The sequence below is a fragment of the Ochotona princeps genome, chromosome 5, assembly GCF_030435755.1.
Source record: "Ochotona princeps isolate mOchPri1 chromosome 5, mOchPri1.hap1, whole genome shotgun sequence".
NCBI lineage: Eukaryota > Metazoa > Chordata > Mammalia > Lagomorpha > Ochotonidae > Ochotona > Ochotona princeps.
The window spans coordinates 22,317,920-22,345,485 of NC_080836.1; the positions used below are offsets into that span (position 1 = coordinate 22,317,920).

General features: G+C 39.2%; 1 protein-coding gene across 3 annotated transcripts in view; it reads left to right on the forward strand.

Annotated features, from left to right (window-relative positions):
* Nucleotides 1–27,566, forward strand: part of THSD7B (thrombospondin type 1 domain containing 7B) — a 777,161-nt gene that overhangs the window by 657,101 nt on the left and 92,494 nt on the right. For all 3 annotated transcript variants that reach the window (XM_058664450.1, XM_058664449.1, XM_058664451.1), the window contains exon 15: nucleotides 19,254–19,387. In XM_058664450.1, coding sequence (XP_058520433.1) covers nucleotides 19,254–19,387 — 134 coding nt within the window. The remainder of the gene's footprint in view (nucleotides 1–19,253; nucleotides 19,388–27,566) is intronic.

The window sequence follows — 27,566 nt, forward strand, 5'->3', positions numbered from 1 at the left end:
CAACCTAAATCTTGTTTGAAATATTGTTGGTTATATTATGAGTAAAAGCATTTGTAATGTTTTCAGAGACCGTATGTATGGTAAACTGAAGAGATGTTTATGATGCCTTAGGGGCCAAGAGCCAAGTACAGCCAAAGTGAGTTTGTCTGTCATGGGAAAGTCCAGACTTTCTTTGTTTATAATTTTTTATAAAGACCAAGAAAGCAAAGTAAAAATGTCTAAGGAGTTTGAGTTTTATGTCCTGGGGAATCTATAATATAAACAGTTCCGTACCTTCTGCTTGATATTGGTATCCATATTGCAGACTTTGAGGCGAGACTGACTTCAGATCTGTTTGGCTCTGGCCATTGGGGCTGCTTGGGGAGTGAACCAGTGGATGGAAGATCTTTCTCTCTGTCTCTCCTTCTCTGTAAATTTGACTTTCTGATTTTCAAATTATTCTTAAATAATACTTAAAACATATGCAGGTTTTTGAGGCAGTTCTGATTCTTTTTACACTTATAAACATGGCATAATTTTTTAATCAGGGTGAACATTTTTATCTACTTGAATTTTTATTGTGTCTTTATTGTCTTTATGGTAAATACTTTCAGAATTTTCTAAAAGTGTGTACATTAGCATTATTTGTTTTCACGCTACTGTGCAATAAAATTTGTAATTAGTTGTTTTAACTCTGTGATATAAGTAATGAAAATCTTGCATAAAGAGCTAGAGTATGAGAATGGCAACAAACCAAGTGGAGAATAAAATAACTGGATACAAATAAGAAAAGAATCAAATGAATATTCTGGATACAAAAACATGAAAAAAAAATTGTGAGAGCACCTGAAGGGTAGACTTGAAACAGGAGAAAAACGAAGATAGGGAATTGAAAGCTACCAAAAGCTGAAAGAATGAAGAATTCTGTGATACACTACTAAATACGTGAACATTTAAAATGTGGGATAGGAGTGTCTGAATTTAAGCTTGACTAGTAGGCTCCTTTCCCACCCCTAATTGTTTATATATGCATATATATTTTTTAAAGATTCATTTATTTTTATTGGAAGGCAGATAAGATTTATGGGGAAAGGAGAAACAGAAAGGTTTTTCATCCACTGTTACACTCCCTAAATGGTTGCAATTGTTGGAGCTGATCCCATCTGAAGCAAGGAGCCAGTAGTTTCTTCTGGGTCTCACACGTGGGATCAGGGTCCCAAGGCTTTGGACCATCTTCTATTGTTTTGCCAGGTCATGAGCAGGGATGGAAAGTGGAATAGCCAGGCCTGGACCTGGCACCCACATAGGATCTAGGAGCTTGAAGAGGGATTAGCCAATTGAGCCATTGCACTGGGCCCAATACTTTTCAAATTGATGCATGGCATTCCTGTGAATATGTTTTAAAGCCTAACCAAATCTGTATATAAGATCAATTAATGGAAATTTGTATTTAGATACATCATAATAAAAACTGTTCAAGTCAATACAAAGAGGGTAGCTGAAAACAAGGAAAGAGAAGTGGTTTATTGTGTACAGTTGACTGTGCTTATCAGGATTAGCAGCTGTGTTCTCACAGTGAAACCATCCATTTAGAAATGTCCTAGATTAAGGTAGTGGCTTTAGCCTCTTGCCTCATGATGAAAGCCCTAGAGAAGATTCTAAGAAGCAGAAAAGCCAGCACAGTGGAAATATGACTTTAAAAAAAGATTGATTTATTTTTATTGGAAGTCAGGTTTACAGAGAAGAGGAGAGATAGAAAGATCTTCTATCCACTGGTTCACTCCCCAAGTAGCTACAACGGCCAGAACTGAGACAGTTCAGAAGTCAAGAGCCTTCTTCAGGTTTGCCACATGGGTGCAGGGTCCCAAGATTTTGGGCCATCCTGTACTGCTTTTCTAGGCCAAAGCAGGGAGCCAGATGGAAAGTGTAGCAGCTGGGACAAGGGCTGGACCGACACCCGTAGGGGACCCGGCACACGCAAGGATAGGACTTTAGCTGTTAGGCTACCACACTGGGCCCAGAAATAAGACTTCTGATGAGATTTCTAACCTTGTTCAATGTATGTGTCACACTGTTTAGTTTCTAGCCAAAAAACTCTCTGAAGCCATTAAAGAGTCCTAGGGACTGCTGAGTTTGTGAATTGGAATGTTAAAGGCTATAACCCTGTTTCACTGTTGATGACATTACTAGTGCTGTGATAGAATGCCCAACAAGTTAAGAAATACAAACAAAAGGTTTCAATGAGGAATCATTGGAGCACTAGAAAAACAAGTCACTGCACCAGTGCAGAACACAGCCAGCAGCAACAGAACAACCATCCCTCTTGACTGTACACAGTTGAACGCACTTTGCACATTCTCCGGGATAGATTTTGTGGATATAATAAAAAAAAAGTTTAAAAGGGTTGAAATCAACATATTCACAGGAAATGGAATAGCCATAAAAAACCTTAAAAAGAGAATAAAACTGAAAGACAGGCTTCTAATTTCAATTCTTACCATAAAGCTGTAATATCCAAGCTTACGTTGTATAGGCATCAGAATAGACCTGTAGCACAAGGCAATAGAACCCAAAGCCTGAAAACAAATGACCAGTTGTTTTTATCATCAGTTATGCTTTATTATGTGAATTAAATATTGGGAATTTGTTTTTTGGTTTTGAGCAGTAGAAAAACCAAATTCTCTCCAGGCTGTAGTTAAGCTGCCGACGGGACTGCAGGCTCTAAAGAAGATTCCATCCATTGCTGCTTCTAATTTCCTCATTTGAGTGTCCTTGGTTACAGCACTCTAATCTGTGCATCATTTTCACGTCACCTCCTCTGAATGTTCTGTGTTCCCCTCATAAGGACTGTTTATTCTTTTTGGCCCACCTGGAGAATCCCACATACTCTCCCTAATGCAAAATCCACGTGCATATCTGCAAAGTCGCTTTTGCTATAGAAGGTGGTATCTGCAGGATTTAAGGACTGATTGTAGATAACTTTGTCAGAATGTTGGTCAGCCTAGCACAGCTGTCAAGGCTATTCAATGATGAGGAGACATGTCTTTTCAGTCAGCCATGCTTGATGACAGCATAACCACATAAAAAGAATGAATTTGGACCATTGCCTCAGATCTTATAAAGACCTGAACTGAACCTGGCTCAAAGCCAAAAATGTAAGGGCCAGAACTCTAAAACCCTTATAAGGAAGTGTTGCTATAAATTTTACAGTGTTTGGTTAAACAATGAACACTTTAATATCCAGTAACCAAAGAAAAGAGGTAGACTAGATTCTGTCAAAGCAGGAATTTTCTGTATTCAGAGGATGGTATCAAAAACTGGGACTTACCAATGTATAAGTAACTCTGACAACTAAACTATAAAAACAAAGGACCCAAATAGGCAATGGATACAGACTTGGAAAAATACACAGTTGGCTCACCGATATGTGAAAACACATGCTCACATGGAAACCATTAATCAGAGAAGTAGAAATAAAACTAACCTGAGCTATCACTTCATACCCACTGTGGTACTTATCATCAAAAAGGCAGGTGATAGTAAAAATTGGTTAAACTATCTCATAATTATAAACTTCAGGCATTACAGTTTCTTTAAAAATAAGCATGAATTTTCCAGAAAATACAATAATTCCACTTCTTGGTATTTAACTGGCCAAGAGTATTGGTAATATATCTCCTTGCAAAAGGTTTCATATATATATGTGTGTGTGTGTGTGTGTGTATAGAATCACATCAATACTTATATGAATTTGAATACACAGGTAGCTTAAACATCCATCAAGGATGGATAAACAGAGACAGGACATATATACTGTTAAGTGTTATTGAGATATGAAAATGAAGGAAGTGTGTGCTCATGCCACAACATGAATGAACCTTGAAAAAATGCGAAACGAAAGGCCATATGTTATGATTTTGTTTTTACGAAATATCCGTAAGCAGAATTGAAAGAAACTGCTTTTGGGTATGGTTATTCCTTTTAAAAAGTTTATTTGAAGATCCGTGTTACAGAGAGAGGGAGAGACAGAGATAGGGAGATGTTCAATGCACTGGTTTACAACCATGATGGCTGCAACATGTGGGAATCTCCCCGCAAATTCCTCTAGTACACTGTTGCCAGAGGGGGTGAGCCTGCTGCTCATCATCCAGCCTCCTGGCACACAAGAGACAAACAGATGGACAGGGGTTCTGTGTAAGCAGTTCCGATTTATTTGGGAAGTACAATTCTTATATAAGATAATGAATAGCCTCAGGCCATGAATCCCAGGAATTCCAGGAGGGGAGATCTAGGAGCCAATTGTCACCTGCACAACTGCGGAAGCCACCCCTCTTAGTCCAGGGCTGGGTGAGCTACATGACCCTGGCCAATCAGTCTTTCTTTGAAACATCTTGGCCCCTGCCCTGGTTCACGCCCAGGTCTCTGCCCTTGGCCGCCATCTTGTTTACCATGTGTTAACATAGTGACCTTGACTGTTAGTCGCCATCTTGTTGAATTAGTGACCTATTCATCCTACTGAGCCTCACAGCAACAGTCAGGGCAAGATAGGGCTGAAGTCAGGAGCTAGACATTTCTTCCAGGTCTCCCACATGGGTGGCAGGGGCCCAAACACTTTTGCAGATTTCTGCTGCTTTTCCCAGGCCATTGGCCAAGAGCTAGAACAGAAATGGAACAGCCCATGTGGGACGTGAGTGTTGCTGGCGGCTTTAACCAATATATCATAATGAGAGCCTCACTCGTTGAATGAAAAAGTACGAAGTTGAAGATAGTGATTATTTTTACACAGTTTGTTGAGTATACTCATATTTTAAAAACATCAAAGGGCTATGTGTTTGACCTAGTTAGGTAGAATGCCTGTATCCTACATTTTGAGTGTCAGGGTTCAAATTCCGGCTCTGGCTCCAGAGTCTAGCTTCCCACTACTGGAGCCCCGTGGAAACAGAGGGGATGACCCAAATATTTGGGTTCCAGCCAGTCTAGTGGAGGATCTGGGTTAGGTTTCTGACCCCTGAATTTTACAGCCTGTCTATTGTTGGAATTAAGTTTAGAATCAGAACTAGGCACCATGCCAAACTTCAATCATGAGCTGTTGTATGCCAGGGCTTACACAAGAAAGAAAGCATCATGCTGTCTTCACTTATCCAATGTCAGAGAAATTGAGTTTTACTTATTAGAGCAATAGTGAATGTCTGCTGAATTAATATGTGAGCAAAGGAGGAAGTACAACAGGGTTGACTTCAAATGTTGAAAGTCTATCCTCAGTGTATAAACATTTGTGATCAGATACCTGCCTTTAATGGGGAGTAAGTTTTCTGATATTCATTCCTTATATTCTTCATAAATACCTAATACTCTATCTTGTATATTGTAAATAACCCTGAAATAATTAATCATTATTATAAAATTATTAATAATTTTTTCAGCAGAGATTTTTATTGTCTTAGCTGTTAAAATTGGACTTTTTTCTTTCTTCCATCTAATACACTATAGAAATATCCCAAATAAATGTAATTATGCAATTGTGTATACCCCTTTGTTTATTTGTGTGCCATATTTTGAAGATGACTGAGGAGTCTGTGCTGCCTTAACTGTTAGTGATTGGGCTTGTCTTGTTTTTGTACCAGGTGCTGTGGAGTATTGAGGAAGTGTAAAACTTTCAAGGCATATGTGTGTGTGTCACTTTCATTCACCTTAGGACTTCCAGTTGAGATACTGGAATGTATGCTGTGTTTATGAGTGTAACCTATAAAGAAATGCAGGTGGTTTGATATAGAAAATGGGATAGTTAGAATGAACGTGTGATTTAATCCCAGCCCTGGAGTTTCCTCAACTGCGTGTGTCAAGGCTAATCTTGTTTAAAGCAAACATTACGATTTCAGTGAATGCTATCCAAGTTTCTACACTTCATAAGCCATTTATGCACTTGTACTGAAAATGTAACTGTTAACATCAGGTTATGAAGAGAAAAACTAGACCCCAGGAGTCCCATAAGTAAGTTGTCAGAAAATCAATGGCGGAACCTGAAACAAAACCCCTTTCTCTTAGCTTGCTCCATACTTCGTCGTCCACCAGACCACATAGAATCTTCCACATCATATAAAGACTCATTGAAATGAAGCCACCCCTGTAGAGGAACACATTTTCAATTTAATAGGACCAACCAAGGAATCCAATATTGAAGGACAGGAATCCAATACAAGTAAACTACTTGATGCTGTACATCTCCTAAATTGCTCTGCATATGCCACTTCATCAATCGAAAGTGGTGTGTTTCCTGTGAACGTGGAATGGTTGAACAGATATCCCCAAGTGAGTTGCCAGCCCAGATCTAGAACTATGAATTCTCTGTTTCTAGGAGTTCAGCGACAATGTGTTTACTAAGAGCTTTTCCTGAGTCCAGCATGTGGCAGGCATTGTTTATAACCTCAGAGATGGACCAGATGTGGTCCCCATGTTCTGAGAGGCCAGGTTATCAATGTGAGCCTGGCTCCTTCACTTTCACATCAGCAGAATCTGTCTTCAAAGGTGGCATGTGGAGGGCCAGTCTTTTGAGATTTTTTTTTTTTGTAACTAACTGAAGGTATCTTCAGAATGAGATAGCAGAGTGCAGTAATATTGTTCAACTTCTGTCATCTCTATACAGAGGAATCAGTAATGAGTCCATAAATGAGACCATTTCAAATTCATATAAATGTAATAAATATAAGAAAGGCTGTGAATTCATTTGGATTTTACTTTGCAGAGCCATTCAAATAGAAAGACCATATTACAGTTGTGAGTAATTAGATTTGAATTATTGATGCATAATGCTAAAATTCATGTAAAATTAATAACAAAGAGGGCAGAACTTTTTGCTTCAGGAGATGCCAGCATCAGAGTTGGGTCTAGTGTGTTTTTCAGGAAGCATATTTGAAGAGAGAATATTTCTGTATTAGTTCATTGTATATTTACAACAGTAAGTTCCTTTTGAGAACAAGGTGTAAGCTAGGGCCAATATTATCAAAAGTCTTCCTTGATTCCTTCTTGCTTCTTTCCTTTTCCTTCTTGCTTGATTCTCCTGTCTCTCTTCCTTCTTTTCTACCTTCCTTCTTCACTTCACTCCTTTTGGGGGGTGAATAATTGTTTTATTTTTTGTTTTGCTTTGTGTGCAAAAAGTATGAAGGATCTTTAAAGGGTTAATGGAAAATGTGATTAAATTAAGTTATGATGCAAAATGTTCAGAATGTATATTGTCCATGTAGTTTTTGAACACCCCTTACAGATCTTCTGGAATTCTTTCTTTCTCTAAAAAATAATCAGTGGGACAAGTGTTGTGGCACAGCACATGGTTTGTATCACCAGCATCCCTTATGGGCACCAGTTTGTGTCCCATTTACTCTGCAAATCCAGTTCCCCACTAATATCCTGGGGAAAGCAGTGAATGATGAGGCCCCTGCACACACATCTGACACCTGGAGCAAGCTCTTGTCTTCTAGCTTCAGACCAGCTTAGCTGCAGCCATTGTAGCCATTTGGAGAGTGAATCCGTGTATGAAATTCATTCAATCATATTCCCTCCTCTCTCTCTCCCTCTCTCTCTCTCTCTCATATTTTTAAAAAAGTTTTTGTAACTAGTTTTTGGCAATATGGACAAAAACATTCCCCATCCACTGGTTTGGTCACTCCACCAATGCCCTCAGCAACCATAACTGGGTCAGGACATAGCTGGGACCAGAAACTCAATCCAGGTCTCCTACATGGGTAGTCAGAGCCCAGTGTCTTGAGCCATTGTGACTGCCTCCCACATCTGCATTAGCAGGAAGTTGGATTCAGGAATTCAAATCAGAAATGGAACCCAGTTACTTTATTCTAGGATATCAGGAACATTATTACTGGGCCAGATGCCCAGCCCAGCTTTGTATAATTAGTTCTCAGTAAATATCCCAGAAAGACTACTGTTTATTGCACATATGCATATGCAAATCTGCTTTAACTTACTATTAAAGGCCAGATTGGTAGAAACTTGCCTTGTTATTTTTATGTATATGTGAATGATTTCTGTAAAATGTTTTAAGGTCTTCATTATTTATGTTGCATGTATTAATACTTTATCTTGTTAAAAGTGGTCTCTACCACACTGGTAGTCTTTCTTTGGGCTAACCAAAGTCTACCGAAAGAAAGGGTGGGTACACGTTGGCCTTAAATGATCATTTTCATTCAACCATCATCTTCTGTTTTAATTTTGTGAAAAGCCAGAGAGGTCTCATCCTTCATTCAATCTTGGCCTCTCGTGTACTGTCTGCCTCAGAGGAAGAATGTCTGCAAAAAAATACTCTTGATTCCATAAAGCAGCAGCTTTCAATTAGTCTGTAACGAGAGTCTCCAACTGATGAAATTAGGGTGGGACTCTGAGCCAAGATCCCAATTTATCACCATGTAAGTGAATGGCAGGGCTTCCATTATCCAATCAAGCTTGCCTCTCATTTCAGCAAAGGTCAGGCTGTGCCATCCCTGGTTGTAAAGCACTACCTCTGGCTCTGCATTCCCCTTTAACTTTGCCCCAGACATATCAGGTTTATAATGGGAGAATTCACACTAATATTTGATATTTCACAAAACCCTTTTGTGCAGTACCTGGCCTTTTTTTTTTTTAGTTTCCAAGAACAGCCTAAGATTGCTCCCTCATACTTTTATAGTTTCCTACAAAAACACTATTCTGTATGTGTTTCCAACAAAAAAGTTGCAGACAAATCTTTAAGGATGTTTGATAATAATTATTTTCTTTTTTCCCCAAACTATAATAGAATTAATGTTTGTACATTTGGGCATAGATTAAAAGATACAGCGATTTTTTTTTCCCTCACTCCCTGACTATTAGGTAGCAAGATCAAATAGAAATTAGTCAAATGAGGGCTGACATTACAGTCCCCAGTTCTTTCGTTTCCCCTTCTCTTCACATTGGTCTTTTCAGATAGTAAAAAGTATTTTTGGAAAGTGTTGCTTTTGTGTGCCCTTTGCCTTCCTGGTGTATTGGTGCATTTCAGGGTCTGTTTTTGATAATGATCACAGGACTGTGATGGGGTAGGCCCACAGCATCTATTTCATTATGAAATGGGAAAAACATTTCCTCCCAAGGCTGAGCCTTCCTTCTGTATATACTCCTGGAACTCATGTCAAACCCAGTGTTGTTCTTGCTTTCTGGGAGCATTGGTGAGTTATGAGTATATCTGTCAAAGACCAGATTGTTTTGTTTTTTTTGTGTGTCACTCAAAGCAGCATCCGATTTACCCAAAGTAAACTGATGTAGTCAGTAAATATGTTTTGAAGACATTTATTTTCTTGGCAAACATTGATGAGTTTCTCCTGTTGTTCTCCTTAGAGGTCCTCCCTGGAATCCAGGGCATGAAGAAGGTCGATGCCTTGTGTTTTCTTCACCAGGCTGTTGGTAAAATAAGGGAATTTATACATGAAAAAGTTCTAAAATATGTCAATCTTAAGCGATTGTCAAAATTAACCCCAATGTTTCATTTTAGCTGAAAAATGTTGATTTGTCATCCTCTTTGTAACGTATTTAAGATTTGGTAAAAAATACTAGGTATGATGCTCATTAATCTAAAGCAGTAACGTTCGCTGAGGCGCAACAACTTCCTCCTCTCTGTTGGCATTTTCACACACTCTTGCTTCTCCCCCATTCATGATAATCTGTGTTCTCCAAAGTGGTATTTGGAATATCCTGGTAGAAGCCTCAAAAACCTCAGTGGATCCCATTGTCTACACACAACATTCCATCTCAACGCATTGCCCTGTTACTACCCCAGCTGGCTGCATTCTTCAGTCTCCATCCGATATGCACCATGGCCCTTTTGCACAGTTCATAAAAATCAAATTTGTACATTAGTTCATATGCTTGACTGCTTGACAAATCTCCATCCCAAACATGTTATGTTGAATAAATCCTAACTAGGGCTGCTCAGGCTTGTCCACTTATGTTTGGTAGGCCAGCAATACCAGTGTGGGGTTTCTCTGCCTAAGCCATGTGCATCTTAAATTATGTTGCTGCTTATACACTTTTATAATCTAAATTATATTCACTTGTTGGCCATGCTTCTTAGGCTTCTTGCATATATTGACTGGAGACAGTTATCTGTGTCCTACAGAATGATAACCACTGAGATTAACAAGGAGTTACACAGTCTGCTCTCCCAGCAAAAGTCCCAGGAAAGCCATGGTTTTCCTTCAAAGTCTCCTTTCTTTCTTAAAAAAAAAAGTATTTATTTATGTTTTATTTGAAAGGCAAAGTTACATAAAGAGAGAGAAAGAGATCTGGTTCACTCTTCAAATGTCCCACGACAGCCAGAACTGGGCTATTCTGAAGACAGGTCAGGAGTTTCTTCTGGTCTCACACTTGGTTATGGGGGCCCAAGGACTTGGGCCATCTTCTCTTGCTTTCCCAGGCATATTAGCGGGGGATCTGGATCAGAAGTGAAGTAGGCAGGACTCAACCTGGCACCCAAATGGAATGCAAGGGCTGCAGACAGAGGTCTAATCTACTCCACAGCACAGGCCCCCATTTGATTTCTTGTGTGACAAAGAATTATAGACCTAAGAATTCAACTCATTCTTCTCCCTGTTTTGACAAGTCTCAGATAGTACCAGCTATCTCTGAGCTATGTAGCCATGGGATACTTTGTTTCTGAAAGCTGAGCTTGTGTTACCCTCTGCATTCACCGAACTTATGCTGTAACAGAAAACCTTTGCTACTAGCCAGAATGCAGAGCAGTCTATCTGGCCATCTCTTGGTGTTACTGCAGGAGAGAAAGTTTTCTTTTCTCATCTGCTTTCATTGGTCACAGTCTGTAATCCACACTTAGTGACTAATAGATTTGCTCCCTCGCTCTGTATCTTTCAGTCATTGCACCAGATTCTAGACAATATCCCTTAGTCCAAGAAGTTCAATTCCTCATCGTATTTCCATGACACTGTCGATTTCTTCTGAGAGATATAAACTCTTTCATTTTCTTTGAAAATGCCTCTTAGAACCTGTTTTCTTAACAGATTTCAAAATTTGCAATAGAGTTGTATCATCTATAGGTACAATATTGTATGGCAAATTTTTGGAACATGTGCATCTTGTATGAAGAAAACCAAAATTCACACCCATTGATGTGCAGCTTTCCCATTTCCCTGCATTTCAGCCCCTGGAAAGCACTGCTTCTGTTCTTAGGTTCCATGATTTTGACTATTTTAGATTCTTCATACATTTAGAATCATATAGTACTTTTCTTTTGGAATTGGCAAGTTTCATTTAGTGTAATGTTTCTGAAGAGCTATAAATTCAGTATTTCTGGAAATATTAGTTATAATTGGCATGGTATTGCTTTATTTCATTTGAGCTTGACTGATAACTACAATCTGTTCTATGAAAGTCAGGTCACTGTAGCTAGAGTCCCTGGCATGCTGTAAACAAGCTCCAAAATCGCATCTACTTTTTTGTCATGGCACAATATGGCAGTGGGTGGCACCTACCAGGTTTTAGAGAACACAATTCATGTTTTGGAGTGAATTGGCCTGTATCCTTCTATTTGTAGTAATTGCTTTGCTGATCCTGAGGTACAGAATGCGGGCTTGATGGTTCAGCTTGACCCAAGTTTACTGTGTCAGTATGCTCCCTCAGCTCTGGGAAACATACCAGACACAGAGGGAGTTTAATTGAGGCTCGTGTGTGTGTGTGTGTGTGTGTGTGAATGATTTCCTTTTTGAATATTTTGAACACTGAGAATGTTTGTTCATGACTGTTTCTTCTTACTCTTATTTTACAATAAGCGCATAGTTTATTTTCATTCTGTTTTAAATGACATAATAGAATAAATCTATAGATGGAAATATAGTTTTATAGATCAAGTATCACTTATGAGAAATGTTTAGGATCATAAATGCTTTGGAACTTCAAACCTTTTTGCATTTTAGACTACTTACACCCATGTCTAAACATAAAATGCATTCATATTTTACCTGAATGGATTTGAAAAAAATTGCAAAAATGTATTCTTAAGAAATAACACCTTATCAGCACCTTATAATTGAGCTTTATACATTGCCTTTAGTAAGTATACTCTATGAATGGGAGAAGGGGCAGGGCACCATGTGTTATATCTTTGATGGAGGCAGGAAGCATAGGAGAAAGTATTTATGTACCTTCGAGATATGTTTATTCATTCCAACTATTCTGCTATGGGGAGGGTAGGACTGTAGTATTTACTGTCGTTAGTTGTGTTTGATTTTGAGGACTCTGTGCATAAAATATCATCATTGACATTCAACCCAGAGGGAAAAGGCTAAGTGCTGTAAGTCACTAGGAATAAAAAGAATTGGAAAATGAAAAGTAGAATATTTCAGTTCAGAAACTTCATAGTGAATGATATTCTTTAATGTTGACATTCAACAGAAGGGCTGTCTTTTTTAGCATGTTTTTAGAAAAATAGCATTGGTTATGTGATTTTAGGACATACTCTCCTTGTGAGTCCATTTCATCACTTCTCTGTAAGTCAAGGCAGTATTTCTATGACTTTCCGATGTAAAGACTCTGTACTGTTAGGTGTCCTGGACTGGGAAAATCCTAATGAGAAAGGAGCTATTTCAAATTCAGTAGTGCTTTCAGATGAAATTAAAATTTCATTAATCATGACAGTGCCTACATTTATTGGACAAGAGGAGATAATACCAGTGTGCCTCGGGTAGGACTGATCATTGAGACTGCAAACAACGTTTGGTGCATTAGGGCACTCAGGAACCTTGTGATAATGCTCTAGTCTGCAGGTCTGCCAAGCCTGTTTGGAAAACACAATGTCTAAGAAATGGGAACTGTAGCTGCCATAGTTGCTATTCTAACGAGCTTTCTATTGTCTTTAAAGTGCAATGACTTATTTGTCAGGAACCTTTGTCAGTAACGCTTACCTTGTGTTCATTAGGCTCATTTGAAGATTTCTTTTTTGATGTCAAACTTGGAAACACATTGTGCATATTGATAACTGATGAAGGTTCTTAGCTAGAGAGGCACAATCAGAAGCTTGAGGGGTTCTGAGGACACCTTTTGGGCTGCTGTGCAGCAAAAAAGCTGGTGTGTGAAGATACCTGGAGGACCGAAGGCAGCCAGTGCCCCAGACTTCTACATCTGAACTCACGTTGACAGTTACCGTGGTCCAAAGGGCCCCAGGAAAACCTGGCTCCATAGTCTGCCCTCTTGAGTGATCCCAGCGTGAAATAACAAACAGGGTAGTTATCCTGGACACCCATTTAAAGATCACACAAAGAACTGCAAGCATCCAAAGGCAGACTGAAATTGCTGCACACTGCAATTTGTCTGAGATATACTTTGGCTTTTTGAAACACTGAAGAAAACTTTGTACTGAAAGACAAAGGACAAATGGCTCATGCCACATTTCCTCCTGCATGAAGAGATGGGCATCATTAAACTGATGGACAACATTGAGAATTCTGTTGCCGGTTTTCCTTTTTTATGGAATTTAGGACTGCAGTCTTCCTTGATTGATGAAAAGGGATTGGTGCCAAGAGATTCTGGGCATATCAAAATCTGCAGAAACAAAAATCCCTCTTATAAAATGTCATAATATTTAAGTATGATCCACATGTACTCTTTGTATATTTTAAATCATCTCTGGATTACTTACAATACCTGACAAAATATGTATGTGATTTACCGTCTTGCCATACCATGCTGTCCTTGGAAGAATGACAGGAAAAGTCTATGCATGTTCAGGGCAGGTACATATGCTTTAACAATATTTCTGATCCACAGTTAATTGAACTGTGAATGCATAACATGCAGATATGGTGAGCTGGCTCTGTTAGCATTATCCTCACTCTTGAAGCAAGATGGTAATGTGTTTGATCAAGCTCAACAAGAAGAGCCCATGCATCACCACAGTAGGATTCTTAAATAATCTCCATTTGAACCCCAGCTCAGCCAGTAGCAACCATGAATTTCAGTTACTTTTTTCCCATAAGCAAAGATTGTACCAGTGTTCTCTAACTCAAATGGTTGTGAGAAGCCATATTTAAGACAGGGTCTTTTATGAGCCACAGTGTTCTACATGGCGTCATTATGGTGCTGTCACTGCCCAGACTGTTAGTCAGCAGTTGTACAGCATTTGAACATGGTTGAGCTTGGAGTGAGATTGAACATTGCACATATTACAGGCCCATGGACAGTTACAAATGCATGATATATAACACAAAAGTGCTTTGTGTAAGTGTAATACTTTCCACTTGACCACATCAGTCAGAAATACAAAAAGCATACTTGGGTCACTGGTTAAGGAACATAATGGGCTCAGTACGATAGCATAATAGTTGAAGTCCTCGCCTTGCACACTCCAGGATCCCATATGAGCATGAATTATGATCCTGGCAGCCCCACTTTGCATCCAGCTTCCTGCTTGAGGCCTGGGAAAGCAGTTGAGGATGGCCCAAAGCCTGGGGACCCTGCACCTGCATGGGAGACCCGGAAGAGCTGCTGTCTCCTGAGTTTGGATTGGCTCAGCTCTAGCCGTTGTGGCCACTTGGGGAGTGAACATCAGATGAAAGATCTTCCTCTCTGTCTCTCCTCCTCTCTGTACATCCGGCTTTCCAATAAAAATAAATAAATAAATCTTTAGAAAAAAGAAAGAACACAATGGGACAGAATTTGGTAAATTGAGTCATAGTTTAGTCCTGGAAAATTCTCTGGGGGGAAAATAAGCCATGGATTAAGAATGAGATGATGCATAGACATGGAGCAAGGCTTGATAGAATGGAAGTTGATTCAATTGAGGGATGAGTATGCTGGGCTGTCAGAGCCAAATTACTTCAATGTAGGCTAAGAACTCTTGTTCAGAGGAGGAGAATCACAGTGCTTTGTTGATCTTACTGCTTGTGGAGACAGTTTCTTCCCTCGTCCCAATGGGACGAACCTTGCCTCTGATGCCAGGATGGGTTTTGAATTGCTTCGCAAGGTTTACTGAGTGATGACAATGCTCAACATGGAGGGCCTATGCCTGAAATCTTGTCTCTTGTCCCTTGCCTGGCACTTTCACTGAGGCAAGTGTTGGTTGATACTGAAAATCAGATGCTGTGAGTTTTCTTTGATTTTGTTTTCTCATGGTCATGCCTTTATTTGATCATAGCCCTAGAGCCCTGGGGATTTGATAAGCAATGATGATAGCCACTGACTTCCACTAAGAGTGTATGTCCGAGCTTATGCCTTGAAAGTCAGTCTGCAGCTGGAGAAAGCTATCAGAGAGCAGTACTTAATGAAATGATCAATTACCCTGAATGGTGAGACTTATTTAACAAAAATGTTAAAAGACAGACTCAATGCATTAGTTTGCAGTATGACTCTGAAATGGGCAAAATTATAAAAATACAGTTCTCCAATGAAAGAGTAATAAATAGGATTCATTACCAGGAAAATGAAATGTTACCTCTCTCAGAGGATTTAGGTTTTTCCATGGCATTTTTTAGTATCCATGGCCCTATTAAATGCTATAATTTTCTTCTTAATTTGTGCCATTTAGAAGTGGTTTTCATTTAATTTTCCCATGGCTCATTTCTCTCCTTCAGAGCACTTTCATATGATTTTCTGATAAAGTCTATGCCGTAACACATTTCCATTATAAAGCTATAATAATACAGTAAGTACCAGACAAACAGCAATATGAAATAGCTGGACTATAAAAGACTGACAGGAGAAGGAATTGGGCACCTGGGTAGTTAATTTTTATCCCTGAATACACTGCTGTGTTTTTGCCTTTTGTGGATATTTTTGAGACTCTCAATAAAATTCCTGGCCTGATAGCCCAGGGCTTTGAGGAGATGGTTCTCACAGTTCTTAGAGAATAGACTTGCCTTTCTACAAAATCATCAACAAGAACTTTCTATGTTTGTTTTGTTTGCAATTCTCTACCAAAGCTCAATAATAGAAAGAAAGTGTTTTCATTTTCTTTCTTTTATATTGTCCTTTTTATTTTGTAAAATACTTGCTTGATCCATTGAGTGGGCATCTTTTCTCTAGAGAATTATCGGAGAGACATTTAGCAACCTCAGCACCACTACAAAAGTCAGTTTCAGTTCAACAAATATTTATCAACAGCCTCATCTCTATCTTGGGAAATGTAGACTTCGTGCAAGCAGAGTCCCTCCTTGCCCAAGACTCTTTCAAGTTCTTTTCTGGCAGATGCTTAATCAAACCCTCATGGTGCATGTCTGACTTTGATTAGGACTGGAGTTATATCTCAGTGTGGAAAGCACCAATATTGCTTCTCTGAGCGTATCTTCCAGTATCATTTAAAGTATAAAATCTAAGGTGAGTTTATTAGGTTTAAGGCTGAGAGAAAGAGCTAAAGTAGCGAGAGGATAAGAACTTAGGAAGACTCACAGTGATGAGTATGTTGAACATGTTTTCTTCCCCACAAAGTGGTCCCATTTTCTACACTGTTCTTCAGGAGTGTGGCTCCGCCTCTTCTTATGCAGACCTCCCCAGCCTCCAACTTTCGGTAGCCTGTCCCTGTATGCAGCATGTGCAAATCACTGGAAAGTGAAGAATAAAGGCAGTGACCACTGTGTGATCAGGTGTTCAAATATTTCCATCTAAATTGAAAATGATTTTTCATTTTCAATCTGAATTTGGGGCTTTGCATTGGGAAAGAGTATAGAATTGTATCCTTTGCTTGGTGTTGAAACTTTTTTAAAAAAATCAAAAACCAAAACAAAGCAAAAACAAACTCCTGGTCTGGTCCAATAAGATATCCCCTCTGTTTGTTCATCAATTCATGCTTGAAATGTGGGAGAAAATTAATTATATTTTTACATTGTTATGGGGTGAGAATGAGATCATGTCAGACATATCTAAAGTTTATTAAGGAGTTTTATTAATGAAACTTGGTGATAGAGGGCACACCAAAAATAGCAAATCACCAATCCATACGGCAATCCAGTCAGTTGTAACCCCAAGAGAAATAAATGGACATTACCCTGAAGTCCATCAATTAAGCTGAAGACCTATGTCCCAGCTTCCCCAACAATGTAAGTTAACCTACGAGACATGCAATGAATAACCTGGACACAATTACAAAGCTACAGACATTCACCTTTCCTTGAGTTCTCTGTCTGCATTCCATTATTGATAGGCCTCATCTCTCCTGGAACTCTTGAAATACACACATTAGAAATACATGCATCTTAGCATTGCTGTCTTCACTGTCCCGCCAAAGCAGTGAGTCAAGAGTGAGGAATCCAGACACAGAGACCATGCTCAGGGGTTATCTGTCCTTAGAGTCTGTCCCTGGGAAACCAGAGAGCAAGCAGGTACTGGGAAGACCAAGTGTCAGAGTGCCAGAGCAATGGAGGCACATGACCAAGAGAGTGAGCCCCTGCTTATCATGGGCCTTTATAGGGGCTTGTGAGGGGAGTGGTTAAACAACAATGCAATACCGCCCTCTCTGAGGTTACAGGTGATGATAGGTGAGCATCACAGGTGGGCAGGAGGGAACACCTATGTGGTGGATGGTTTCCAAGCTTGGGACCCTGAACTAGCTGCTTACCTCAGCACAATAAACTTTGTTTTAAAGGGATGCCTTCTTGCATCTCATATGAAACCCAAAATGCTTCAGTGGAATCCTAGTTTTCATGGCAGCTGTGGATCAGCCAGACCCTCAGTTTCATGGTACCTCTTCACCAGAAGACCAGTGCCTGCTGTGTTTTATAGCTTGTTCTCCTATCTGTAAGTATTCTGTGAGGATTTTTTTTTGGTAGATTGTTCTCAGTTACAAGTTATTGCCACCTTATTCTAATGTAGGGTCCCCCTCTGACCTTTTCTTTCCATCTTGTCAGCATTCACCGCATGAAGTGTGATTCTTCTATTACTTAATCCCTGACTTTCCTCACATCCATTTCTACTTCTATTTTCCCTTCTTTTGATTTTGCCATCACACACTCTTTGTGATTCTTCCTCTCCTCTCCTCGTGAGCTCTGTGTGAGAAAGCAAAATAGCTCCCATGGTTAAATACCATTTCTGATGGCCTAGAAGCAGTCTTGCAAATCCCCTTTTCTCCTTTGATCGCCAGCCAGCATGCTGACAGTGCTCCAATCTTGTTTTCTGATGATCCCATCCCATAGTGCTTTGCCTAACATTTCATAGAAATGTACAAGAATGGTTGTGTTTGGGTTACACTCTCTAGTCATCATTTAGAATTTCATGGAATTAGAAAGGCACAAAGAGGAAAGGACTGGTACTTTAAAAACTCGGATTTAAGAGGAAAAGCAGTAATTCACTATACTGAGAATAAGCTGAACCACCCTTCATCAACATCCCTGTCCCGGAGCCTTCTTAGTGTTCTGTGGTACACTGAAGTGGTTTTCTTTTAATTCCCTGGAGAAACTGCTATGCTCTGTATAGAGGAGCAATGCCTGTTTAATGCAGCCCCAAAGAAGCAGACAAACTCAATTGACTGTCCTTTGAGAAGCAGTTTAAGGGGAAAAAAAATCTCCATAAGCAAATGCAAAGGAAGTAACCTAACAATAATTTTACTATACTCACTTCTTTTTTTTGTAGAACTGTAAATATTCATAGTCAGTAATTATGAAGAGCTACTAACTGTGGCTAACAGTGTTTTATTCTGTGTGTGTGTGTATGTGTGTGTGTGTGTGTGTGTGTGTGTGTGAGCTAAGCTCTGATTGTATCTTACAAATAGCTAAATTCATATGAAGCCACAATGCCCAGGAGGCTAAGTGATTGCCTGTTAGCATTGATCATTTGGGAGCATAAAAAGAAATTTCCTGTGCAAATAATACTACTTTCCTTGCTTATTCTAAGAAACCCTTATATTCAAGAGTAAATTTTCCTCATATGTATTTGTTTCGATTGACATATTAAAGTACATCTGAGAATACAGTATAGCATATAATTGAGAGCTAGACCACCTAATAGAGGCTGTGTGAGCTCTTTGAGGAAATGAAATGATAATGGAATTCTATTCTCAGCGCTAGGAAATGACTGTTCTTTGTTCTCTTCTGTGAAGGCATACCTTTGTATTTTAGTTGATTTCCCCTGTAAGCTTCTTTAAGCAAGTCAATAAATTTGAAGAAGCCAAATATATCTTGCTTTATTCTGATGTAATTTGGCTGTTTGGGCAAGAGTATAGGTTCACAATTTATGTTCAGCAGGTATTACTAAAACGTAGGCTATTTTTCGATAATGTCGATAGTTTCATATTATTTTTTTTCCTTTTTCATTCTTGACAGGTGCATGAGGCAGTCCCATGTTACAGTGAGTGCAGTCAATATTCCTGGGTTGTGGAACACTGGTCTCCATGCAAAATCAACAATGAGCTGAGATCCCTGCGCTGTGGAGGAGGCACGCAAACTAGGAAAATCAGGTGTGTGACAATGGAGGGATTTGGGGAATGAGCATAGCAGAACATAGACTTTTTAAAAATAAAAATAAACAGTTTCTCATCAACTGCACTGATTTTCATGATAAAAACTCTTGCTTCTTTTTTTTTTTTTTATCTTTGAAGCATTTGAGATGCAAGTGTACTTTGACCTGCCATGTACTCAGTGGAGATTTCTTGGTAATGCAGTTACAGCATCCTGGCCCATCTACTGTATGCTGGCCATTACTGTTAACAAATTAGGAGACTTTTGATTGTGTTGTCAGTTTTCTTTTTTTTTCAGTACGGTTGACATAGCTGAGGATTGTATCATAATAGATGTCAATCCATTGAAAAAGTCCAATTTGCAGTCTGGTATTACCTTGGCAACTAGCATTTGAAAATACCTATGAATAGTAGCTGTACATTTAAATATAAAACAGAGCACATATCTGAAAAGAAATAGGGGATAATGAGGAATTCATGAGAGAGCACATATACAGTGTCTTTTATAATTATACGTGGAGTATTAGCATCAAAGGCAATACAAGATTTGAGTTTGTCAAAACGATGTATTCACAAATGATCTATGAAACTTGGATAAAGTAATAGCTGTCAGAGACTAAGTGAGCAAAAATTAAAATATTGATACCCAATTATTAGAATATACAAGAAGAAGCAAAACACCGTGAAGTCAGCTATGTGGTTATATAAATATGAGGGCAAGCAATTGGCACAAACCATTAAGCCTCTGCTTGGGATGCTAACATACATCATTAGAAAGCTTCGATTCAAGCACTGTCTCCATTCTCCATTCCAGCTTTCTACTCATGCCTTCATGTGAAGGAGCAAGTGAGGAGACCCTGTGCCCCCATGGGAGCTCTGATTGAGTTTCTGGCTCCTGCTTTCAGCTTGGCCCAACCCCAACTGTTGTAGGCATTTGGCTAGTCAATCAGGACACGGAAGATCTCTCTGTCTCTGTCTTTGCATTTCAAACAGTTTTTTTGAAAATTAAATAAGGATTCACATTTTTAAAAATTACGTAATTTGTTTTATCATTGTAAGAGATTTAATAAGCTCCATTTCAAAATCACAGACAGCTACCCATTGAGTTCATTATTAGGTTGAAGTCAGTTTCCAAAGCACACCCTGTTTATGTGCATTGATTAGTATTCAACATTATTGAGATTTGCTTTATTTGTTAACTTAGTATATATTCATAATTTGTGACTTCCTCAATGTTTCAAAGTCGCTGGAAGGGATGGGGGAAGAGAGTTAGACAACAGAACTTGTCATCACCAATTCAAGTAAATGACCAGATTCTGGAAACCGGGACAGTCTTTCCTATTCTCCAATGCCCTTTTGCCTAGGGACTCTTCTACTTAAAAGGTTGCTAACGCAGAGCCTTTGCTTCTTTTTTCGTTAAAAAAAAAAGGGATAGATATAGTGGCACAGTGAGTCAAGCATTGCTTGAGATGTCTGAGTCCCATGTCAAGGCGCTAGATGGTGGTCTCAGCTCCTTTGCTTTTCAGTCAAACTTCCAGCACTTTGGTTCCAGCTACCCATCTGGGAAACCAGGATGGGGTTTTGGCTCTACGCTTCAGCTTGACATAGCCCTTGATGTTGTAGGAGTTAGGGGAGTATATCCTACTTTCTCTCCTCTCTGTCATTATGCATTTTGAATTGATAAAATGATAAATATTACAGATAACTTTTAAAAATCCTGTCTCCTATATCTTCTTATGATTTTGAAAATGCATTGACCAACAAAGTTTGTAAAGTTAAAAAGAAATGAGTTGTGGTGTCTCTTATTCTCATCTCATTCAAGCCTCTTAGCATTATCAGTACAGAATGAATTGTTTTAAGAGAATATATTACTACCATGTGAAGACACAGGGAGAAATCACAGACAGACACACACACACACTCACTCACTCACACATCAAGGAAGCAGGGCTCAGAAGAAATCAACCGTCCAACATCTTGATTTAGATTAATTGTCTCCAGGATTGGAAAAAAAATAGGTGCTTGTTTTTGGCGTTGTTTGTTCTGTGGTATTTTTTGATACAGCAGTCAAGGCAGGCTGGTGCATACCCAGGTGTGCATGGGTTATGTGAGGCCATTTCTAAATATGTGAAACAGATCTCCCAGACAGTTTACTTTCCAAAATACAAGTGTTCAGAGTAAGACTTTGTTAGAGTTAATGAAATGACTTATCTGTTTGCTTTTTTAAAGCCTCCAAATTAGAGGGCATCTTCATGACTTAACTGAATACAATAATTTGTGGATTTTAAAACTATTGATGAATTTTTGCCTTCTGTGTATCATACACCATTCTATGCAAAAGAGATTAAACAATGAGCAAATAAGGTTTTTCTCCTCAACAAACTTAAATTAAGCAGATAAAAGAAAGATAAACATAAAAATTACTGTGTAACAGAATGTCTTTGCTATGGAAATAACAAAGAAGAAAAATAAAATTAGGAGTGATGGGGGTACTATTTTGAAGAGGATGGTTTAGAAAAGATTTGGATAGCAATTTGAATAAAGTGAAAATTCCAGAGGCAGTGGGTGTCTTAAGATGAAGTCATTCTGGTTTGTTAAAGAAATGACAAGATATCCCATTTGACTAATGCCATTGCAAAAAGTCCTGTTGGATGCTCTAACACATGGTAAACGTTTGAGATATTGTTGCAGAAAATTTGACACAAAACACCACAGCAATCTAGTTTCTTTTCTGACATGAAAGAAGAATTTTCATGTTGACAACTCTAGTTTGTCAAGCAAAATTTATGTAGGAAAGGGAGAAAGAAGATTCCTGCTGTAGAGACAGGAGGGGGCTCCAAGGCAGGAAAGATCCGAGGAAGTTTAAGAGAAGAAAGTAGAGACCTTGTGCCATAGTGGCAGGAGGGAGTTCCAAGGAAGGAAAAGACCTGAGGAAGTGGTGGAAATTATGTCTTTTGTGTACTGTCTCAGGGAAGGGCTACACATGAGTCCACCACAGGGCGGAAAAACCTCATTCACAATAGGCCGAAAGATTTACTGCTAAGGTGATCATGGAGTGGGGAAAAACAGAAGCATCAAAGATGGTAGTTAGCTTTGATGGCCTGAGCAGTGGTAAGGATAATGATGTGATTTGTTGATTTGGGAATAATAGAAGCAGTTTGACAGAAAAGTATAGGTTAGCTTGTGAATATATTTAATTTGAAATATTAGCATTCCATCTGAAGCACTGCAGTTGGTAGTTTAGAGGAGAGATTTATGACAACATATGTTGTCCGTCATTGGCTTATATGCTTTATATTGACAGGATATTGAGTCCTAGAGAACATCACTGCTCACAGATTAGAATAAAGAGAACAATCCTACAATGAGCCTTAAAAAGCCAGCAAACTTAAAGTAACGCAAAGATGAGAAGAGAAACAGGAAGCAGTTTTTCAAGATAGATAAAGTAAACCTTTCAAAAGCTTCTGAGTTTCCTGAAATAAGAACTGACCATTGAATTGGGTTCTCGGGTGTCTACTAATGAGCATGGTAAGAGCTTTTTCTGGAATGATAGTAAAGTATCATTAAGCTGAATGCAAGAGGTAATGAAGTCTGGAGAAACTAAGGGGAAATAACCGACACAAACAACGCCTTAGGTCAGATTTGCAGTGAATTTCAATGGAAATTGTTCTGTGGGCAAGGAAATTGATGATACAGGGTGTATGGAGAGTGACTACTTGTAGGCAATACCCTACATTTCAAGTCAACCCTTGGGTGTGTAAGAATAATATGAAACAAATACTCCTTTTTTATTTTTTTAAATTTATTTATTTTTTTATTATATTTTTGACAATCTTTACATAGTTAATTAGGGTAAAAAGATTCAAGGGCTATAGGAAAGTTGGTAAGACTATTATTCCCATATTGTTTCCTTCGTGTTTAAAGGGGGGGTATTAAGGGAGAAGGCCCACCCAATTTCCCAACCTCCCCAGGTCCCAGATGTAGGGCATGCCCCGAGGTTCTTGCTCAAATGGTTTTGATAGTTCAACAGTTAGGAATCACTGCCATTCTTGCCACTCCAAGCACGATGAGGTCTTTGAAGAATCCACTGATTGACATAGTCCATCATAGAGTCTCCATTTGCCCCGTATTTCGCTGCCAACATATAGCTGAGATGGTTGATTGACCTATTCTGTCTTCTGTCTTTTCTTGGTTAGGGTTCTAAATCCAGCATTTTGATTGGGGAGATCTCCAAAGAAACTTTCTCTGAGGTGTTCCCAGACCAGATACTTGTATGTACTAGCAAGTACAGGGCCCAGCATAGTCCATCGCCCTAATCAGCTGGTGGTTGCAATTGCTGGGTTGGTTCTGTTTCCATCCCTGTATTCCACTGGAACCAATGGGTGTTTGCAGTCCAGCCTGGTTCTGCCCAGCACATACTCGGCCCTCACATAAACCAGTGGGAGCTGCAGCCTAGTTGGAGCAACCCACAATAACCCCCACCAGGCCAGTCCCCTACTTTGGTTTGCCAGTATGTGTTTCAGTAGTCCAGTCTGTCCCACATCCCATTCGGCTCTCATGCATGTCAATGGGTACTAAAGCTTTGTTCCATCTAACCAGCTCCACTATGCAGTCCACACAGATGCTGTTGGGTATCTGTCTAGCCCCCCATCCCCTGTCCTAGTTTTCTTGCCCTCCCATGGGAGTGGTAAACCAAGAGGGAGGAGCCCACTATTTCACTCTCAGGCCTCTCCCACTTCTAGATTATGTTCTCTCCAGGTAGTTCTGTGGTTTGACTTGACAGAATTAGTCCCCAGTGCCAGTTTCTGCCAGCTGATGCTGTGGCTAAGCCCAAACAACCCTCACCCACTCTGATTTTGTTTGCACCAGTAGGAATAATCAGCCCAGCCTGGCTTTTCCCTGATCTGGGCTGCATGAGGCGCACAGGTGTTGTAGCCCTGCCCAGTCTGGTCTACCCCCATCCCAGCTCAGGCTCTCCAGTGGGAGTAGCTGTCCAGCAAGGGAACCACCCCTTATTCCCATGCCAGCTCCACTCCTCCCTTCCTGGTTCTCACGTGTGCTGATTGGGCGCTGCGGTCACATCCGGTACAGGCAACCTCACCCTGGCATTCCATATTGTGCACTGGTTTTTGTTGCGACCGAACCCGGCTCGACCCACACTGTTCTGGTGCTTGGATTTGCCAGTGGATGACGAGAACTGATTCAGCCTGGTCTTCCCCCAACCCATGCCAAATGTATGCCACTGGGTAACTTTCCATGGCCTGTTCTGGGTTGTTTCCTATCATGTTTCTTGCACTTACCTGCCGGGTCTGTGTTCTGCCAGAGGAGTTGCCCAGGCTCCTCCATCAGAACCTCTCCCAATGCCAGATTTTGTGCATACCAGTGGGTCCATGAGTGAAACAAGTACTCCTAAGGGCAGCATTCTAGGAACCATAAGGAAGTGTTACACAGTAGAACCAAGGCCCCAAACATGTTCACATTCTAATCCCTAAAAAGTATAGCCTCACACAGCAAAAGGAATTTAGCAGATGTGATTAAGGTAGCAATCATGGGGATAGGAAGATTTCCCTTGGTTGCCTGAGTGGATGCAATTTGTTACTACTAGAGGGAGAGATGAGAGAGGAAGATGTGACTACAGAGAGCAGCAATTCCACCAGCTTTGAAAGTGGAGGGAAGAGATCAGCCAAGGAATTGCAGTGGCTGCTAGGACCTGAAGAAAGCAAGAACAAAGATTATCCCCTAGCAAGGGACCTCTACCAACACTTGCCACCTTGATGTGGCACTTGCCACTGACCCATTTTGGATTTTTTATCTTACCAAATTATAACAGACTGAATTTTTGTTGCCTGAGCCACCAAATGTTGTTATTCTTTTCAGAACAAAAATTTTTACTTGACCCCCATTCTCAATATGATGTCACCATTATTACATATACTGCATTGTTTCAAATCAGCAGATTCTTCTGTAATCTTCTCCAGATGATGAGCTTTCAATAACCTAGACGTAGTCGCTTAGAGAGCTAAGGGCCTAAGAACTCCTTAATCATGCTTTCATAAATACTCCATTATCTTTAGCCTCATTTTCTAGTTTTGGTGCTACCAATTGCAGAATGTTGTGTGTATCTGTGGTGTCAAGGGAGTTCCTTTTTTAACTGTCCCTTGGGCACTCCATATTCAGCTTTTTCAGGTTGGCTAGGATAGTTACCATTTTACATTTGCTGTTTGTGTCACCTCCCATGTTCTTTGTCCTTCTAGAGTTATGCCTTCCTTCTCCACTATTGTTAGCATAGTCCTTTACTTTGGCTTCTATGGCATATTCAGAGTGAACAGACACTAATGCATATGTCCACTGAACAACATCAATCACAAGTCTTAACTTTTTCTTCTTAGTGAAATAATAAAAGAACATCAGCTGAGAGTGTGCAAGAAGAAAAGAAGGCAAATTCCAGTTTTTCAGTGTTTCTAGGAAGGATTATAGGCCTTCCTTCCAATCTGACTTGTTATCACAGGGAATATTAAAGTCTACAGCTGATACTGTACCAGGCCTCCCTATATAAGGAGATGTTACTTAGATCAACTCTGTCTGCACTATCCTTGATGCAGTATCTTGTTTTTCAGGTTATAAAGCTTGTCTTATTTTCACCATATGATCAGTTCCTTGGAAGCATTTCTGTGAAGTTTATATTTTGTTTTCTAAATTTTATTTATTATGTTTATGGCCTTTTACTAAAAAGTAGAGAGACAGAGATAAATCTCCCACTTATTACTGGTTTATTCTCCAAATGCCTGCAGCAGCCAGGGTTGTGTCAAGCCAAATCCAGGAGCGTAGAAATCAATCAGGATCTCTGAGTTGGATGGCACACATCCAATTAATTGAGCCATCATCTGCTACCTCCCAGGGTGAATGGTAGCAGAAAGCTGGAATTCGAAACAGAACTAGTACTCAAACTCACACAGTCATATATAGAATGCAAGCATCCCAAGCAGCATCTTAACCACTGTAACAATGGTCACAGCCTGCCCCTGCTTTATATTTTTATTGCATGTATAAAATAAACTCCCAGATTACAAAATAATGCATTGGCATAGAATGATTTGGGGATTAGCAAAGGCTTTCTAGTGCACTGCTCCTGATACATATCTCCCTTGTCATCCCTTGTCCAGATATCATATCTGGAATTAGCAGATCAGCAAATGCATCATGTATTTAGCAGCATTGTCACTTTTATTTTCATCTTCATTATTTGCCCTTAAAGAAAACATTCAAAGTGTTAGGGGCCATGCCTGTCTCTCTCTTTTTTTTTTTTTCTTTCACTTTTTACCATAGCAGCTACAACAGACAAGGACATGATAATTAGAAGTCCTCAAAAATATTCACTAAATGAATCGTTCATTTGTAACTAAAAAAAAACAAAAAACAAAAAAAAAAAAACATTGTCCTAACACAGAGCAAAAGGGACTTGCACACAGCATGCCTTTACTAACAAGTGTTGAAAAAAATGATTTTAAAGTAGATTTCTCATTGTCATATAGTATTAGTCCACATGCTGGGCCAAAAATTAAAGTCTCTGCAAATTTGAAAGGATTGAACTCATACCATGTGTCTTCGTGTCTTCTCATACCATGAAGGAATAAAACTAGAAATCAGTAAAAAAAAAAAAAAAAAAGACCAAAGAACATACACAAGTACTTGGAAATTAAACAAAATGCTACTGAATTACCAAGGGTCATTAGAGAAATTAAAAGGGAAATTTTAAATGTTATTGAAATAAATTAAAATGAAACAAAATGTTAAAACCTATGGAAAATGGCAAACGTCATTTTAAGACATAAGTTTACAGCATTAAGTAAGTGCTTACATTAGAAAAGTCTCAAGTCAAAGATCTAAATATATATCTTGAAGACAGAAAAAATAGGAATAAATCAAGCTCAAAATCAGTAGGAAGCAATAAATGAAAAGAATCAAAAGAGAAACTCATGAAATTAAGATTAAAAAAGAGATCAACAAAGCAAAAAAGTTGTTTGTTTGTTTTTGGAAGAAAAATACATAAACCTCTAGCCAGGCTATCAAAGGAAATAATGAGAAAAGCTTAAGTACATAAAATTATAGATGACACAGGAAATGATATCACTTATATCACAGAAAAATAAAGGATCATAAGATCCTTGAAGAAGTTTAT